This window comes from Neofelis nebulosa, chromosome 15 (genome assembly GCF_028018385.1).
Source record: "Neofelis nebulosa isolate mNeoNeb1 chromosome 15, mNeoNeb1.pri, whole genome shotgun sequence".
In the NCBI taxonomy this organism is placed as follows: Eukaryota; Metazoa; Chordata; class Mammalia; order Carnivora; family Felidae; genus Neofelis; species Neofelis nebulosa.
In genome coordinates, this window is record NC_080796.1 from 70,631,360 (window position 1) to 70,649,319 (window position 17,960).

The 17,960-nt window shown below is 48.3% G+C and overlaps 2 protein-coding genes across 11 annotated transcripts in view; one reads left to right on the plus strand and one right to left on the minus strand.

Moving 5' to 3' along the window:
- Nucleotides 1-4,153, plus strand: part of CD244 (CD244 molecule) — a 54,467-nt gene extending 50,314 nt beyond the window's left edge. For all 3 annotated transcript variants that reach the window (XM_058701795.1, XM_058701793.1, XM_058701794.1), the window contains 3 exons: nucleotides 549-611; nucleotides 1,842-1,898; nucleotides 2,992-4,153. In XM_058701795.1, the coding sequence (XP_058557778.1) occupies nucleotides 549-611; nucleotides 1,842-1,898; nucleotides 2,992-3,072 (201 nt within the window). In that variant the 3' untranslated portion in view covers nucleotides 3,073-4,153. The remainder of the gene's footprint in view (nucleotides 1-548; nucleotides 612-1,841; nucleotides 1,899-2,991) is intronic.
- Nucleotides 4,154-5,677: 1,524 nt separating this feature from the next.
- Nucleotides 5,678-17,960, minus strand: part of LY9 (lymphocyte antigen 9) — a 29,655-nt gene continuing 17,372 nt past the window's right edge. For 2 of the 8 annotated variants that reach the window (XM_058701785.1, XM_058701790.1), the window contains 5 exons: nucleotides 17,571-17,876; nucleotides 16,174-16,443; nucleotides 14,748-14,915; nucleotides 13,882-13,935; nucleotides 11,147-11,610 (listed from right to left, as the gene is read on the minus strand). In XM_058701785.1, the coding sequence (XP_058557768.1) occupies nucleotides 11,192-11,610; nucleotides 13,882-13,935; nucleotides 14,748-14,915; nucleotides 16,174-16,443; nucleotides 17,571-17,876 (1,217 nt within the window). In that variant the 3' untranslated portion in view covers nucleotides 11,147-11,191. Of the gene's footprint in view, nucleotides 7,001-10,628; nucleotides 10,711-11,146; nucleotides 11,611-13,881; nucleotides 13,936-14,747; nucleotides 14,916-16,173; nucleotides 16,444-17,570; nucleotides 17,877-17,960 lie in introns of those variants that run through there. The other 6 variants (XM_058701792.1, XR_009254435.1, XM_058701786.1 and 3 more) reach the window with 6 other exon arrangements.

The following is a 17,960-nucleotide window of genomic DNA, read 5'->3' on the forward strand; positions in this document are numbered from 1 at the left end:
TCTGAGTATATGCAAGGAAGAGCTCATCCCAGACTGAGAGGTTGAGTGAGTGAGAAGGAGCCTGTTCTTCTGGAGTTCTTAGAAGGAAGACGGTTACCTGCCTCTGAGGACACCTGGTTCAGGTGCAGAAGAAGGAAGGCATGTTGCCAAAGGGAAGCACTTGACGGGCTGAGGAAAGCGCTGTGGAGAGTCCGGGGTTTAAATTCTGCTTCTCCTGCGAACATACTGTCTGTCTTGGGCCATTTTCCCTTTAGGAACCTCATCTGTCGAATGGGGCAAATGGTGATCGTTCCTATCACAGGGGTGTATTATGAGGGTTGGGGGACCCTACAGTACACAGTAAGTGCTGAACGGATAGCAGCTATGTTTACTGACACAGCAGGACCAGCATCCAGGCTGTCTGACCTCTTGGAGTCCAGGGCTCCTTTGAATAACATTTTCAGCTCTGCCCGGGCAGAACTGGGGGGAGGCGTGGAAGAGGTGACCTCCCTCCCTAGGATTGTCCTGGATCTATGCTTCTGAAATATGTTTACTTGTCTTCTCATTAGCCTTCTGCTTCCACATCACAAGAAGCAAATACCTTGTATGCATTGGTACAGCCTTCCCGGAAGGTGAGTCTTTTCCCGCAGGGGGTGCTGTGTATTTCGCATGTGCACAGGCGGGTGCGCGTTTGCCGAGTGTGGTGTGTGTGCTTCCCCGTGAGTTGTCTTCTGCTGTGTGTGTATCTGAGCCGCTCGGGTTCAGGGGCTCTACTTAAATGTTAATGGGCTAACTAGAAGTCTATTTGGAGAAAAGGAACAGGTCGGAGTCCAAGAGAACAGTGGATTAAAGGAGTGTCTCTAGGAGTTTCTGTGAGACAAGTACAATCAGAGACAGAAGGGCAGTGCTTTGTGCACAGGGACCAAGGAGTCCTTAGCAGGTCAGCCGAGGCTATGGCAGAGAGAGACACCAGAGGGGTTACCAAGGTGGGAGAATATAGCCCAGAGCCAGAGGAGCAGCCAGGACCTAGAGAGACGCAATGGTGACTTTCAGGGAACCAGAAAACGGTTCTGGCCAGTCATCTGCTGATGGGGGGCTCCAGGCTGAGGCAACTCATCATGGTCCTCTCGAACCCTGCTCCAAGCTGAGCTCGCAGGTCTTATGTGTACCTGGTGCCCACGGTCATCTTTTCACCTTGGGTGGGAGAAGGGTTGGAAGAATGGCATTTCCGAGGTTGGAGTCACAGTATGAAGACACAAACTTAACATGGTGGGTAGTATGGGAAGTTGGGAATGTGCCAAATTGCGGAAGTGTTGAGTACATGCAGGTCAGGGTCAAATGGGGGGAAGGGTTTCAAACAGGTTTTCAGGCTTTTTTATTCACTCTCCTTCCAATAAGCCATTCAGTCAACTTGGCTTCCACCTCAAGGGATATTTGTATTTAAGTTCTGCGCCGTAACACGTGGACATATGGATGGTCACAGGCACCAGGGTCACATGCTTGGTGTTGTTTGGGAGACTACGTATTACTGAAAGTGCTTCTGAATTCCAACGTTTCCAGTGTTTCACCGTGATCAGGGTCAGGGTATGTGTTACAGTTAGTTCTCACGTGTGTTCTAGAACTGCTTACGCTGCGGGTGTGTGTATATTACATGTTGATGAGATGCATGGTCAGAGGTGGTATTTGCATCAGGTCTGTCTGAAGACACACGCGTATGTGCTGGGAATGTGTATACGTGCGGGCCTGAGGGGTACGTGGGCGTGGGAAGTGGGTTCAGAGGTCTGTTTTGGAGCCTCACATCAGTTAGGAGTGGGACATTTCCCAACTTGAAGTTAAATACTCTTTACTGTCTGAATTTCCAGTCTGAATCCAAGAAGAAGAACCACGGCTCTTCTCTCAATAATACTATCTATGAAGAGGTAAGATTCTGGAGCTCCTTCTGGAGGGGTCTAGTGCCCACAGGATGGCCTGGAAGTTGTACGTTTGTGAAAAAGTCATGCATAGGGTCTCAGAATCGTAGAGGTTTTAGGGATCCCCTAATCCAAATTTTCATTTTAGAGACAAAGAATCTGAAGTCGAAGGAAAGTGAGGGTCTAATTCAAGGTTGTATCATGTGTTGGTGTTGGACTCCTACTGGGGAGCTTGGGTTTTAAATTAGGGCTGTCCTCTGGTTAGTCCCCAGTTGTGGGCTGCACATTGGACATCTCTCCTTTCCAAGGGTGTGTAGGGCAGGAGTGTGGAGAAGGGAGGAAAAGTAAATCTAAACGATTTTCTAAAGTTAGCAAGTAATTGGGAACCATTCTAGGACACAGGTCATCTTAAGCTGCTGCTGGGGGCGGACACTGTAAAGTGACCATTGATCTTGGTAGTTGAATGGATTCCCATCAGGCCACTTTAAGGACTGGAAAATAGAGTCTCAACAGTTGAGGGCATATCGGAGGTGTATTAGGTATATTGTAGCCCGACAGTGGTTTCAAGTCAATGATCTCATTTAATCTTCACAGAATGCTATGGGGGTAGAGATAATTGTACTTCCCATGTATACTCAGAGAAACAAAGGCATGGAGGGCACTCCCACCCACTAGACTCATGGTACACCAGAGCTTCCACCTGTGGTCCAAGGAAGATGTTGCCAGTGGTCATGAGGGAGAAGGCGGATGGGTGTCTGCTGGGATTCCTGGCACTTCAGCTGTAGCCCCACATTAACGCCAACTGGACAGCCCAGGGGACAGCCCACTGTTGTAGGGGACACTGAGTGGGCCAACACAATCTAGGATGGGGTCATGAAGAACGGTGGTGTGGCTAAAAAAAAACCCACTAGGATTGGAGCCAGAGGAACTGGGTTCAAGCCCCTCCATTACTTCATATTCGTTGTTGAGGCTGAGTTATTTGTGGTACCACTCCCAAGTTTCACCTTCTTAATCTGTAAAATGGGGGTAACAATTCATACCTCACAAGGGTGTTGTGAGGCTCTCCTGTGGGAGGGTCTGAAGTTCTTCTTCTCTCCCGCAGGTTGGAAAGAGACAGCTCAAAGCCCAGAACCCTGCTCGACTGAGCCGCAGGGAGCTGGAGAACTTTTCTGTATATTCCTAGTTGCTGCCGCTGGTCTCCCTTCTCTCACATCCCAGTATCTGCTTTGGGACTCAGCCCAGTGGACGATACCACATGAGTCTACAGAATGGTGCCTGGTCTGGAGAGGATACGGGAGTTCGTTCAGGGTCTATATCTTGTTTTTAACATGATTTCTCTCAGCCAAGACTGTTAAATAATATCTCTCAACTTACAGACTGGACAAGACTGGGTGGAGAGGTTGGGTAGTTCGCGAAAGACTGCAAAGCAGGTGCTATGCAAATGCAGAGTGTTGTATTATTAGCATCAAGATCCCTTCCCCTGGATTTCTAATGTGTTCCTCATCTTCTCCTCTTCTTTAATCTGAGATGACCACATTGCTAGACCCTCCCCTGCCCCAGGCCCCTCTTCCAAAGGGGAAGGAAAGATCATGGTGACTCAGGGGGAGAGAAACAGCTCCACCCCACGAGGATGAACTAAGTAGCTGTAAGCTGCCGGCAGGTTCTCCAAGGGACCGGACCTAGGCTGTCCTCAGATACAGAGGAAAAACTCCCCCACCACATAGTAAACCTTTACCTCTGGCCGCTTGGTCACAAGGGAGAGGGCAGGAGTGAGAGTAGATGGTACGAAGTAAACCCATCTCAGAGTGGAAAAATCACCGTGAGTCCACGCTGTCCCGGTAACTGGGCCGTGGGACCAGTTTGGTCTGCGGTATGATGTGTGATTATTAACCCGTTATTGATTAAAAACACACGTTCAGAAATCTGTCTTAGCTTCTTCACAATTAGAGACCGTATTCTGTTCAAGTTCTGAGTGCCGATGAGCGCTCTCCACGACGCTTGCTGGAGGGAGGGCTCAGCCAGCCGAGCAGCTGCGAGCTAGGCACTCTGCTGGGCTCCCAGAGTTCTCGGGCCAGACTCTTCCACCAGGCTGTGGGGCCCAGACCTGAGACTCTGGCTGAGCCCAGGAGACGGGTGAGGGTGAACGGGAAGAGGTCCGACTCAGAGACCAGACGCCCTAAGGCAGCACGTGGAGCCTGGTTCTTCAATTACCCCGCTCTGTATTTAACATATGAATTTAACAGAAGACTATGCTGTTATTCGGAGGCAATCTAAATTTCTTTTCTGAATGCGTCCCCTCCGTATTCTGTACTTTTCCTCTCTGTCGTAGCCAAAGGGCAGTTGCGCCCATCACTAAACACGTGTGTGTTTAATTCCTACGGAGAGGGGTCTGGACTCCTTGCAATCTATCAGGGTCTCCCAGCCTTGTTCACACTGGAGCAGACGATCCCGGGATTCCCAGATCCGGGGCCACTCAGTCTCATGGGGGAGAGCCACACAGTACACACTTGCTCAGGTCCTGCCTGGTCCCTGTCCCCTGGGGGCTGTGTGGCCGGTTGGCTGGCTTCCTCCTGGAGACAGATGTGGACAGACCACATTTTGGAGGAGGTGTCAGGGCTAAAAACCAGGAAAACATATGCAAAAGGAGTCTGGGGGTTCTGGGGCATGTACTGGGAGCTGAGTTGCAGTGTCAGGAGTCTGGAAGCAGAAGGAGCAGGAAATGATGGGTGTTGGAACAGTTCAGATGAACACCAAAGACATTCGCCATTGACTTGGCCTTTCATGCATCCTGAGTCGTGTAGATATTGAGCTGGCCAGATTTATCTAAGCAGCAGAAGAGACCCTAGGGGCCCAGGGCTTTTGGGGACGCTGTATTCTGGGGTGTAATAATGTACAACATCATCATATTATGTGTCTTCATTGAGCTTCTGAAATAATGCCTTACAAGGATAATTATCCATGCAACGACCAGCCAGCGAACAAGCAGTAATTAAGCTCCTGCTGTGTATGGAGCACTGCTTGGCCCCCGGGGGGTACCCACTGTAGGACACAGAAGATTTACTGACTCCACGGCCACGTGCAGGAGAGTATGACAGCAGAATTCCAACGTTAAAGGACATAAATGGGCTTTGAGATTCCTGGGTGGCTCAGTCAGTTAAGCATCCGACTTCAGCTCAGGTCACGATCTCATGGTTGGTGGGTTCGAGACCTGCGTTGGTCTCTGTGCTGACAGCTCAGAGCCTGGAGCCTGCTTCAGATTCTGTGTCTCCCTCTCTCTCTCTCTCTGTCCCTCCCCTGCTTGTGCTCACTCACTCTCAAAAATAAACTTAAATTTAAAAAAAAATGGGCTTCGAGGTGCATGTGACACAAACGTACACTATAGTATCATGAATATAAGTCAAGGGTAGAACAACTCACAGGGGGATAAGGCTGTGCTACAGTCTGGGGGAGAGGAGACATACTATGACTGTTCTGCAGCCGGACCTGACAATAAGGAGGGAAGTTCCTTTGGGTAAATATGGGAAGTTTATGTGGAAGGGGCATTTTAAGCCCTTAAAAAAGATATCCAAAGAATGATACACACATATGATTAAAAAAAGAAATCCGAGGTACAGAAAAGTGTACAGTAAAAACAACAACCTAGTTCACTCCCCAGAGGCAGCCCCTGATAAGTTTTTTTGTTATTTTCTTTCAGAGCTTTTGCATGACTACATAAGCATACAGATCTACATTTCTTCGTTTTTATTTTTATTTTTTTAACATGTATTTATTTTTGAGAGAGCGAGCGAGAGAGAGAGAGAGAGAGGGAGAGAGAGAGAGAGAATCCCAAACAGACTGTGGTGCCAGAGTAGAGCCCGATGTGGGGCTCGAACCCACGGACCATGAGATCATGACCTGAGCCGTAATCAAGAGTCGACTGCTTAACCGACTGAGCCACCCCGGTGCCCCGATACACATTTCTTCTTTATCCAACTGGTAGCAAGTGACACATACTGTGTTGGACCCTGTTCTTTCCGTTCTTAGAGCTCATTTCTTATTAGCACACACTGGTCTTCACTTTCTTTACAAAAGTGGCAGGGCTTGCTGTTGCCTGGATACGCCATTGGGCATTTAGCCAGATTCTTCCTAAATGGACATTTAGGCTATTTCTGTTCTTTCATTCAATTTTTTTAAGTTTACTTTTTTATTAAAAACATTTTTTTTACATTATTATTTATTTTTGAGAGACAGAGAGAGACTGAGCACAAGTGGGGGAGGGGCAGAGAGAGCAGGAGACACAGAATCCCAAGCGGCTCCAGGCTCTGAGCTGTCAGCACAGAGCCCGATGCGAGGCTTGAACCCCCAAACTGTGAGATCGTGACCTGAGCCGAAGTCGGACGCTCAACCGACTGAGCCACCCAGGCGCCCCTTTTTTAAAGTTTATTTTTGACAGAGAGCATGAATGGAGGAGGGGCTGAGAGAGCGGGAGACACAGAATCGGAAGCAGGCTCCAGGCTCCGAGCTGTCAGCACAGAGCCTGACGTGGGGCTCGAACTCATGAACAGCGAGACCTGAGCAAAGTCGGCCACTTAATCGACTGAGCCACGCAGGTGCCCCTCTGTCCTTCTATCTTAAAAGATACTGCAGTGGACATAATTTTACACAGATCTTCATGCCCATGAGTGAGAATATCTGTTGGATCCATTTTATCACCTGTTTAGAAGATGGTGTGAAGGTCCAGGGCCCTTTCAACCACATGTGGCCAGCCTTGGCAAAGCTCTAAGGTGGTGCGTCTGAACTGAGGGGGGGAAACTGAGCCTGCGTGGAGATGGATGGAGCAGGGGCATCTCGAGGGCCAGGGACTCCCAGAAGGAGCCTGTGTCTGATCTGTTCATGAGCTTGGGAAGTTACAAGGGTGAAAGGAAGGGCGAGGGTCAAACCCAGGCACCTTTGAGACGCTGAAGGCAGTTCTGAAGTGCTCTGTCTGGAAGAGTGCCAGGCCCCACACAGTCCAGAACCCTCTCTGACCGCAGGGAGGGAAGCAGCAGCTGCTTTTCTTTTCAGTCCAAATTTTCATAGGTAGGGGTTTCAGGAGACTCCAGATCATTCTGCTGTGGTGGCGGCACCACCACCTGTGAGCCAAGAGACACGCAAGAATATGGTTAATAAAGCCTGGGAGGCCCTGGTTTCCTCACCCCTGTGCCGGTGAGAGAGGGAGGCGGGGCCAGGTCCATGGTGTAGAAGTAGGATCATATGGACTGGCCCAGCAATGGAACAGTCCATCGAGCTGACGGCAGGCATTGATGGGGACTCTCCTAATGGGAAGTTGGCTAGGCTCTCCGTGAGGGAGAGAGAGGACAGTTTAGCGCTGCAGGGTGAGGGGCTACAAAATGACAATAAAAGGCCTCGCTCTCAAGAAGCCATGGTCCAATGAACTCAAGCCTCTGCCCCAGCTGGAGAATGTAAAGATGTCAAGCTATTTCGGGTGGCAGAGATTATGGATCAAAGTCATGGCCCAGACCAGTAGGCCTTCGTGGTCCCAGGGTTCTGAGGACTCCTTGTCGGAGACTGTTCAGGGAGGGCTCTGAGGAACAGTTGAGATGTGAGCGGATGCAGGGAGCAGGGGAGGCGGGGAGGCGGGGGGCCGGCAATAGCTTGACGGTGGCATAAACCTTCGAGATGTCGTGCCGGGACTTGGGTCCGAAAATAAGTTTGAGAATTTCCTGCCCAAGTGGGCAACGAGAGCCTTAGGGGACCCGGAATCAGGATGGGTCCTCAAAATTCTGAAGGCAAGGGATAAATCCTGTTAAGACCTTGGCTGGGGAAACGCATTGCTTTCCACTTGGGCTGTGGATGAGGGTGGCTGCAAGGGTCTGGAGTCCCTGGGGTGGGACCCACGTACCACTGACCGGACACGTGGGGACTCCAGGCCATTCTGAAACTCAGAGCAGGGACTGACGTCCCTGACTTTAAGATTGGCCAGCGCTGGCCCAAACACAGAGGACCAGGTCAGAGAGAATCCAGCGAAAAGTACAGGTGTGGCCTGAAGGCCATAGGTGGCGTCCCTTACTGGCTCAGCATAGGCCACGTTCCCACAAGACAGGACAGGAGGCCAATGCTGGTTGAACTGGGCTACACATCTGCACAAACTTTTACTGAGCAAATTCTGTCCAGTTTTTCAAGTTTATCAGAGAGAGAGAGAGAGAGGGTGTACATGCGGGTACCCGAGTGGGGGAGGGGCAGAGAGAGAGAGAGAGAGAGAGAGAGGGGGAGGGAGAATCCCAGGCAGGTTCTGCACTATCAGCGCAGAGCGCGATTTGGGGCTCAAACCCACGAACCGCGAGATCGTGACCAGAGCGGAAGTCGGATGTTTAACGGACTGAGCCACCCAGGCGCCCCCTCTATCCATCTTTTAAGGTCTAATTCAAATTAATTTTTTCGTGGGGCCTTTCCTGTCTACCTCAGTGCAGTGGTATCTTCCGCTTCCAGTGTCTGGAAAACGCTTGGGAACTGCCCAACTAATGTAGAGTGTTTTCCTTGCCCCCGCAGGTGACTGAAGCAACTCCACTCCTCCACCGAAAGCCAATAAGACAACAGGTCTTCAAGGTTAAGGGTGGTGCCTTAAGCACATCTGAATCCCCAGAGCCCTCAGCCCAGTTCTGGGCAAACAAAAGGTGTTCGATAAATGTCTACTGATTGATTGATTGATTCATCAATCACAGGGAAGTAGCATAACTGAAGAGCTTTGAGGGTTCTTCTTTTTTTAAAGTCTTGTTTTGGGGGTACCCGGGCAGCTCAGTTAGTGGGGCATCCGACTCCCGGTTTTGACTCAGGTCATGATCTCAGGGTCGTGAGATCGAGCCCCGTGTTGGGCTCCACGCTGAGCTTGGAGCCTGCTTGGGGTTCTCTCTCTCCCTCTCTCTGCTGCTCCCCTGCTTGCACGTTCTCTCTCTCTCAAAATAAATAAAATACACGTGAAAAAAAAATCTCGTTTGGACATGTTAAAACAAGGAGGAAAACAGGGAGGGAATTCTGGAGATTTGAAAGCAAAAGTATATATGAACCCAATGTTCTCAGGGAAGTGAAAGTGAAGCAGGCAGCTAGATTCAAGCCAAGGTTAATTGTTTAAGATTACTCAGGATTATTTTAAAGCTCCTTGTGGTTTTTAATACTTAAAGTCCAACTACTATCTGTATGACTTTAGGCAAATTTAACTTCTCCGGATCTCGGCTTCGGGATGACAGCACATTCATAGAGCTGTCCTAAGGATCACGCGAGAATATCAATTTTGTTGTAAACTGTAAAATTTCGTGTTAAAGTGGGTTATTATTATTATTTAATGGTAAGTTCTACCATTAAGGGGTCCTTTAACACCACAATAAAACCAATGTGTTGTAGTTAATGGCACATTCTCCAAAACATCTTGGCATTGGACTCTTGGCTAATTTCTAATTATTTGGGGAAATTGCCATTTTGGTGGATTGAGATGGGTTAGAAATAGATTTAGGAGGCATGTGGGTGGCTTAGTTGGTGAAGCATGCGACTTCAGCTCAGATCATGATCTCACGGTTCGTGAGTTCGAGCCCCACCTCGGGCTCTGTGCTGACAGCTTAGAGCCTGGAGCTGCTTCAGATTCTGTCTCCCTCTCTCTCTATCCCTCTCCTGCTTGCTCTCTCTCTTTCTCTCTCTCTCCTCCTCTCAAAAACAAGTAAACATTAAAAACAACAATAACAACAACAACAACAACAACTTGTGAAGCATTTAGCACAATTCCTGGCACAACGTAAGCAATAAAGATTAGCTATAGAAAAAGGAAAAAAAAAAGAAATAGATTTAGAAATATACATAGATTATACACTATTTGTGTTTGCAGCCCCTTATGCTAGTTAGTGGTAAGAATAATCAGTATAAAATATTATTAATTCAATTAGAAATGTTCAGCCTTTGGCCAAACAGATATAAATCGGAAACATTTGTGTAAGCATCTCTATTGACCACGGAGCGTGTCTGGGGGTGGACAGTGGGTAGGACTTAAGCTCCTTTGCCATGGGAATCTAGGACTTTCAGTTAAAATGGTCTGCACAAGCCGCTCTGGAAAGCAGTGTGGAGGTTCCTCAGAAAATTAAAAATAGACCTACCCTATGACCCAGCAATAGCACTGCTAGGAATTTATCCAAGGGATACAGGAGTACTGATGCACAGGGGCACTTGTACCCCAATGTTTATAGCAGCACTCTCAACAATAGCCAAATTATGGAAAGAGCCTAAAGGTCCATCAACTGATGAATGGAAAAAGAAATTGTGGTTTATATACACAATGGAGTACTACGTGGCAAGGAGAAAGAATGAAATATGGCCCTTTGTAGCAACGTGGATGGAACTGGAGAGTGTGATGCTAAGTGAAATAAGCCATACAGAGAAAGACAGATACCATATGGTTTCACTCTTATGTGGATCCTGAGAAACTTAACAGGAACCCATGGGGGAGGGGAAGGAAAAAAAAAAAAAGAGGTTAGAGTGGGAGAGAGCCAAAGCATAAGAGACTGTTAAAAACTGAGAACAAACTGAGGGTTGATGGGGGGTAGGAGGGAGGGCAGGGTGGGTGATGGGTATTGAGGAGGGCACCTGTTGGGATGAGCACTGGGTGTTGTATGGAAACCAATTTGACAATAAATTTCATATATTAAAAAAAATCTAATAATAAAAAAAATGGTCTGCACAATAATTCCTTACTTTAAGAGCTTCGGGATACAGAGAAAATTGTTCTCACCTTCTGGGGTGTCTGGATACAGCTGTAGATTGTGGCCAAACCCTCTTTCTGCTGAGGAGCTAGGGTCTTTCCCTGTAACAGATCAACATCAGACTATCTGTACTCACCAGATGAGAGCTTTTCAGGGGGTCACTCTCAGCCCCTAAGGAGAGGGGACACCCCACCAGGTTCAGATTTCACACAGAGGGCGGTGGCTGTCTTAGTGCGGTGGGTACAGCGCTTCTGGTTGTCTGACATCTCCCTTATTTTTTTTTTTTTTTTTTTTTTTTTTTTTTAATTTTTTTTTTCAACGTTTTTTATTTTTTTTTTTTTATTTTTGGGACAGAGAGAGACAGAGCTGAACGGGGGAGGGGCAGAGAGAGAGGGAGACACAGAATCGGAAACAGGCTCCAGGCTCCGAGCCATCAGCCCGGAGCCCGATGCGGGGCTCGAACTCACGGACCGCGAGATCGTGACCTGGCTGAAGTCGGACGCTTAACCGACTGCGCCACCCAGGCGCCCCTGACATCTCCCTTATTAATGGCCCAAGATTGGGAGCCGAGGACGAGCTCCTTCACTCCAAGGGAGCCCAAGGTTTGGTTAACATGAGCAGAGCCACACTTGTCTGCTCGTGTGCTGCTGGTCCTGGCTCCCCGTGTGGGGGGACTAAGTCATCCAGGATATTGGATGGTGTTAGAACTGGAGGAGGAGGGAAGGTGTACTGGTCAAAAGGGCTCACCTGCAAGTTGAGGAACACTTGCGCATACACCGTGTTGTCTTGGGCCGTAGGTGCAGGTGCATTCCTCAGCATGACGAGATCGTACTCTGCTGGCCTCTCAGAAGCCGAGTCAGGTCCAGTGTCCTCCTGGCATCTTCCAGCCTTGACCATGTCTGTCGTCTCCTCGGTTGTTCCACTGCTGTCAGAGCTGCTGGCAGAGGGGGGCCTAGACCGTTGCTTGGCAGTCTTGAGAAGAGTGTCCAGCTTCTCATACCCTTGGGAGAGCATGTTGCACAGTGTGTGGCCAGCGGTGAGTTTTGAACACATTGTGCAGGGTCGGTAGGAAGTATGGCCGCCCCCGCCTCTTTCTTGTTTTGTGGAAGGAGCCAAGCTACTCTGACTTCTACCCCGGGTGAGGCCTTAAGAACTGGAGGAGAGGTTGTTCTCCAGTCTTCCCTTAGGGGGTTCCATCCCACTCTCCCTTCCTCCTTCCCTTCAAGCATTCACGTGTGACGACTTAGCAACTCTCGGGGAGCAGAAGTGGCCCCATTGGGTGAGCCACCCTAAGTGCCATGATGGGTACTCTGGGAAAACACAAAGGTCATTATGCCTGCTCTTCTTTATTTTATTTTGTTTTATTTTTTTCTTGAGAGAGAGAGAGAGAGAGAGAGAGAATGCACATGGGCATGTGAGTGAGTGGGGGAGAGGCAAAGGGGGAGAGGGGAGGAAGGATCTTAAGCAGGCTCCTTGCCCAACCAGGAGCCCGATGTGGGGCTCCATCTCACAACTGTGAGATCATGAACTGAGCCGAAATCAAGAGTCAGATGCCTAACCAACTGAGCCACCCAGGTGCTCCAGACCTGCTCTTGAAGGAGGAGGGATAGAAAGGAGAAGGAATGACCAGTTAGGAAACTAGTACGCTATTTTAGGGAAGAAGTAACAAGGAATGGGAATGTCTAGTGATGAGGTCTGGTGAAATAAATTAAGGCACATCCGTAGGATGGAATAAATGGGAGTCAGTCTTCATACACATATGTTAATATTACTAGGATATTCTGTTAAATTCAAAAAGCAAGTTTCAGAAAAATGTTACAGATTGCTTCCATACGTGTAATTAAATGAAGGGCACCCACCCACGCACCCACCACACACACGCACATGCACGCACGCACAAATATATCTGACGCCTGTAAATGCATTAAAAGGCTCTGAAAGGATTTGGAAATACATCCTAACAATGAAGGCCGCTGGAGAGACTAGGAGATTGGGATTTGGAGGGAGATTTAATTGTATACCATGTGACTATATGAGTTTTCAATTAAAAAAAAAATCCTATTCAATAAAACAAAAAAAAATGGTGACAGCATGAACCTAGGCAGTGACAGAAGATGGAGAGGCTTTGGAGAGATGGCGAAGAGGTTAAAGAAGCAGACCATGGGAGTGGAGGAAAGGGGCGCTGGGGAGGGCGGAAGGGCAGGGGTGACAGTGGTGTCCCCAGTACTCCCTCACTCCTCCTACTGTGCCCGGGGTGCCCAGGAATGAGGGCACAGGCTGGCGGAGACCAGGGTCTGCCCTGCCAGCTGTGAGGAGGTAGCTGGTGGGAAGCTCCACACTTAGCCTCGGTCCTGTTTCTTGGCCCCTTTCTCTTGGTTATACTTTTCTTCAGAGAAGCCTGCACTGTTGGATTATTTGAGCCCCTGGCCTCCCACCCAGTCCCTCCTCTTAGTACATCTCCATGGGGGGATCTCCTCCGGGAGGGGTTACCAGGGGTTTTTAAAAGCAGGATTTGTTTGAGTGGGTGGAGTTTGGGGATTCCTTAGAACTCCAGAGCTTAGAGTTCAAGGTGGTAATTGAGGACACCAAGGGATGGGAACGGGGGTGGGAAGGTAAGATGCAGGCATCTCAGCTCACCACCCCAACACCTGTCAGGACAGGTCCACCTTCACACACTTTGTGCTGTTGGGGTGTTGCGCAGTATTTTGTTTGAAGCAAGCATGCCTTAGCTTTTTGAGAAATTGGGAAACTGCTTCCTCAGTGATGCTCTTGGGTCATAGGTGTCTAGACAGTCTCACGGGCTTAATTTTCCTTGGGTTTTAGTTTGGCTTCTGCCGCGGATTTGCCATTCTATCTGGCCTTTGTGTCTCCATTCTCAGAATGAGGAACATGACTCCGCCCTCATCGGAGGCCACGTTCAAGTGGTAATGATCAAAGCCTGAGGAGCTCTAGAGACCCCAGAGGGCAGGCCGCCTCTCCTAGCTTTGGTCACCTTCTTTCTGGAGTCCATCCTCATTGTGGTTTCTGTGCCCCAAACCGCCTTCCTTCTCCAAACCACATTATTTCTCAGACTTTAACAGGTATATGATTCACCTTGTGAAGATGCAGACTAGAGCTCAGTATTCTGGGGCGGTGCCCAAGATTGGCGTTTCTACCAAGCTCCTGGGTGATACTCCTGTCGCTGGTTGGCAGACCACATAGAATAAATAGCCAGGCCTTGGAGCTTCCATCGGGCCCAGGGACCCCATAGCCTGTGTCATTGGTGATATTACCTGGCGCATCCGCTGGGGTTTCAGCTTGGTTGGAGCTGGAGTCTGGGACTGAGTCTGAGAAACGAAGGTAGAGAAGATTTATCAGTAGGGCTGTGAGGAGAGAGGCGTCTGATTTCGTGAGCGTCGAAACAGACGGGGAGAGATTTCTGGGGACACGGCCAAGGAAAAGGCTTTAGGGAGGAGGTGAACCCTGATGTGAGCAGGAACCTACGTGAAAGGGCGACCAGAGTCTAAGGTCATCTTCAGCTGAGAAGAAGGCCCTGGAGCCTCCTGCCATCCCTCGGCCCCATCTGTGGTAGCCCCTCCTCAGATTGGTTTGTTGGCTCTCATCAACTATTCCAGGGATCCTATGTGTTCTAACCAATAGGCTTTTTCCGGGAATTAGTCCATTTCCACTGCAATATGAGATTCCGAGGGAGCTGCCAATCATAATAGCTAATCCCCTTGGCCACGGTGACTGGGCCAAGCCATGGTCACATGACCCGAGGCCAGGCCAATCAGAGATCTTTCAAATGAGAGTTGGAGGGAAACCTCTTTTTTTCTCTTCCCGGTGGCGTATCTCCTAGTAGGTGTGCGTCTGGAGACAGCAATTGCTGTGTTGTGGTACACTCCACCCCACCCGTCAGCTGGGGTCCGTAGGAAAGAACTAAGCTGGCTCGAAGGACAAAGTAGGGGTGAGAGATGGAGAGCTCTGGTCATTTTTGAGTCTCTGGTAACGTTTGTCCCTAAGGCCAGCTCCTTCCCTGCCTTCCCCACAACGAGCACCCCTCCTCCCCATCACTCTGAGAAGAAATGAGGTCTTCGGATAGACGGAGGAGGGGGGGGGGGAAGGAGTGTGGGGGAGGGGGGATCATGAGAGGACAGACAAGCCTGCAAAGGTCCCAGGATATGGTCTAGGGCAGATGCCATTGATCTCAGAAACCCACGCCGTCCTTTTTGCTTCCACATGCACCACCAGATGGAGATCCCAAAGCACAGAAGAATAAGAGACACCAAGGAGAGTCCAATGTAGAGCTTCATGTTTCTCTCCTGCCCTTTGGAGAGGAAATGAATGGTATTAGTATAAATAATGGTAGGGAGGTTGGAACAATCAGTGAACACAGCATAATGACCATCCTACCTGCCTCTTAAAATTTCATGCTATTGCAGAGCATATTCCTTTTCATTCATTCTACAACTATTCATTGAGCAGGTATTGTTCTGGACAAGAAGCTGTAGTCTGTCTGATGACAGACACTGTCTCTAGGTAGAGCCCCTTGCCCAGTGTCGCAGAGTTCATCCTGAACAGGATTTGAACGTAGGCTGCCTGATTCTTAAACACCCTTATCCATCACACTATACCGCTCCTTTCTGTCAATGATATAAGGGCAGTTCCAGGCTCAAGACAGAGTCAAAATTCCCACCTAATTGGGCTCTAAATCCATCTGTTAGCCTGACCTAGCCTTGTCACATTCTAGGTAAACCTTCCTTTTTTCTACTTCCTTCTAGAGCAGAACAGAGCACAGAACTCAGGGTTTCAATCATGCTTTTGTTGTGTGGCCTTGCTCAAGTCCCTTATACTTTCTGAGTCTCGGTTTCTTCATGTAATGGAGAATAATAAGAATATTTGCCACATAAGACCATTGTAAAGCTGACTGTGTTAAAACTCACAAGGACCTAGACTAGTGCCTGGCCTCTAGTAAGAGCCACCAGGGCTTCGTTTCTTGCTTCTACTCTCAAGTATAGTGGCCACGAGCCATGGCAGGAGCCATTGGAACGTGGCCAGGATGACTCTGGAGCTGAATTGCTTATTTTATTTAATTTTTAAAAATTGAAATTGAAGTATGGCTATTCAGTTTCTTATTGAAAAACCTGATAAGTAGGTTTGGAGCAACTTGGATATATAAATCTAGCTTTTCAACTCTAAGTTTTATGAAATCTGAATACAGATCAAGTACTTCCCATGAAAATTTGGCATCTGAATTGAGATGTGCTGTTACTGTAAAAACGTACCGGATTTCAAAGACTTAGCACAACATGAAATGTAAATTATCTCAAGGATAATTGCATATTGGCTACATATTGAAATGATGATATTTGGATATAGTGGGTTAAGCAAAATATATTACTGAAGTTAATGTTATTTGTTGCTTTTTGCTTTATCTAATGTGGCTATTAGAAAATGTAAATTCCATGTGTGGTTTCCATTATATTTCTATTGGAATGTGCTACTCTAAAGTACTCTCGCCCACACTCCCTCGCTGCACTTCATAAAGAACCACTCAGAATGCAGACTCTTGGATCCAAGGCAACCTGGGCAGATGTCGCCGGGAAGAAATGACTGGGAGCTCTTGCTGACAGGGTTCCTGGTGGTACATGTGAAGTTGGGATGATTTTCATCACTTCTCCAAGAGATATTGAGGTGAGATCCCCCTTGGGACATGACAGTTCCTTTCTGTAGGAAGGTCCATAAGTATGTCACATTGTGTCCACTGTCCTCCACTGAACATGTCAGGCTGACCCTGCAGATGCCATCCATACTGAGCTCAAGGCTCCCGGTAACTTTTGGCTTCTTCAGCCTCCCTGTGTGAGGAGAAAGACCTCATGTAGAGTCAGGCCCACCCACTGGGCAGTCTTTACTCATTCAGAATATGCTCATGAAATTGTGTGTTAGGAACTGCCTTAGGGCTGAGAAAGTGCCTCCAGGAGTCACGGACATTTTGGAGTGCACTTGGCCTTTCCCTTAGTGGCCGTGAAATCTCAGACATATCAGTTCAACTCTTGGATGCTTGGATGCTTGGATGTTAAAGGAGTTAATAAAAAGTAGAAAAACAAAGATACCACATCATTCTATAGAGTACCGGAGGGTAAGCGAGCAAGTAAGCACAATATTCCACTTACTTCCACACAAGTAAGCACAACATTCCATGTGCTCCAAAGACTCTTCAAGGCTTATGTGTTGAGGTGCCATCGTCTAAGTTTTTTTTATTCAGGAGATAAAGTGTAGAGAGGTGAGTGCAGCACTGACACAGAGTTAGTGCCCAATAAATGTTAGCAATTTTAACAGAAATGTAAGATGGGCATCAGTTGTTCCCAATGCATTATTATTTTTACTAAATCTTCTCGCTTAAAAAAAAATTATATTTGAGTCACAGCTGCTATCGACGTGGACTAGCTGACTCCCAGCATACTTTAGCAGAACCATGGACAGTGACTCTTTTCAGCTACTTAGACATCAACAAACCCAGGCAGGGGATGTGATGACAGGAGAGCCAAGCAGCCCTCGTGGGGGGGGGTCAGAGGGTCTTTGGACACTAAAGGCTTTCTCCTCAGTCTTCTCCAATTCCACTCCAGCCAGCTGTTCTCTTATTCAAAAATGATAATATTCTATATATATATATATATATATATATATATATAAACAACACGGATAAGCGATGCAGGAAAAGTGGCGAGTATTGAAAGTTGGATGGTGGAGACCTAACTGGAAGTCTAGAAGGGGGACATTGGTAGGTGGATTTTGCCCAGCTGCCGGTTAAAAATTTTTCCTCCTGTGAGTTGACTGGTGTGGACCCAACAGTTGTTCAGGTGGCCTGAGGCATTTTGGTAGGAGGAGAGGCTTGAGGGAAGCAGGAGGCAGGGAAAGCAGCAAAGAGGAGAAACATTTCAGGGAAGGCATCTAATGCTTAGCGCTCTGCTCAGAAACTCACGGTAGATGAGCAGGGTGAAATGTCTTCTGCTGATGACTCTGGAGGCCTCTGAACACACATAGGCATAGTAGTGGCCGGCATTCTCCATCTTTAGCTGGCCAATCTTCAGGGAGTAGTCTTGGCCAGAGTTCTTGTCAGGAATCTTGGGCTTCACTTCCTGCTTTTTGGTGATAATAGATGTGTTAAACATCCAGACAATGTTATTCACGTAGCGACTGGCCGAGAGTGTTAGGGGGAGGGTGACTGACTCCCCGAGGATCCCCACCACTGTCTCCCCCGTTGATCCTCCTCTGGAGGCTCCCGGAGCTGCAATCAGAGATGAGACATTGTGACTTTAGTTACTGGCCTTATTAACCCTCAGCCTGCCTGAAGGAGACTGAAGTCCCACAT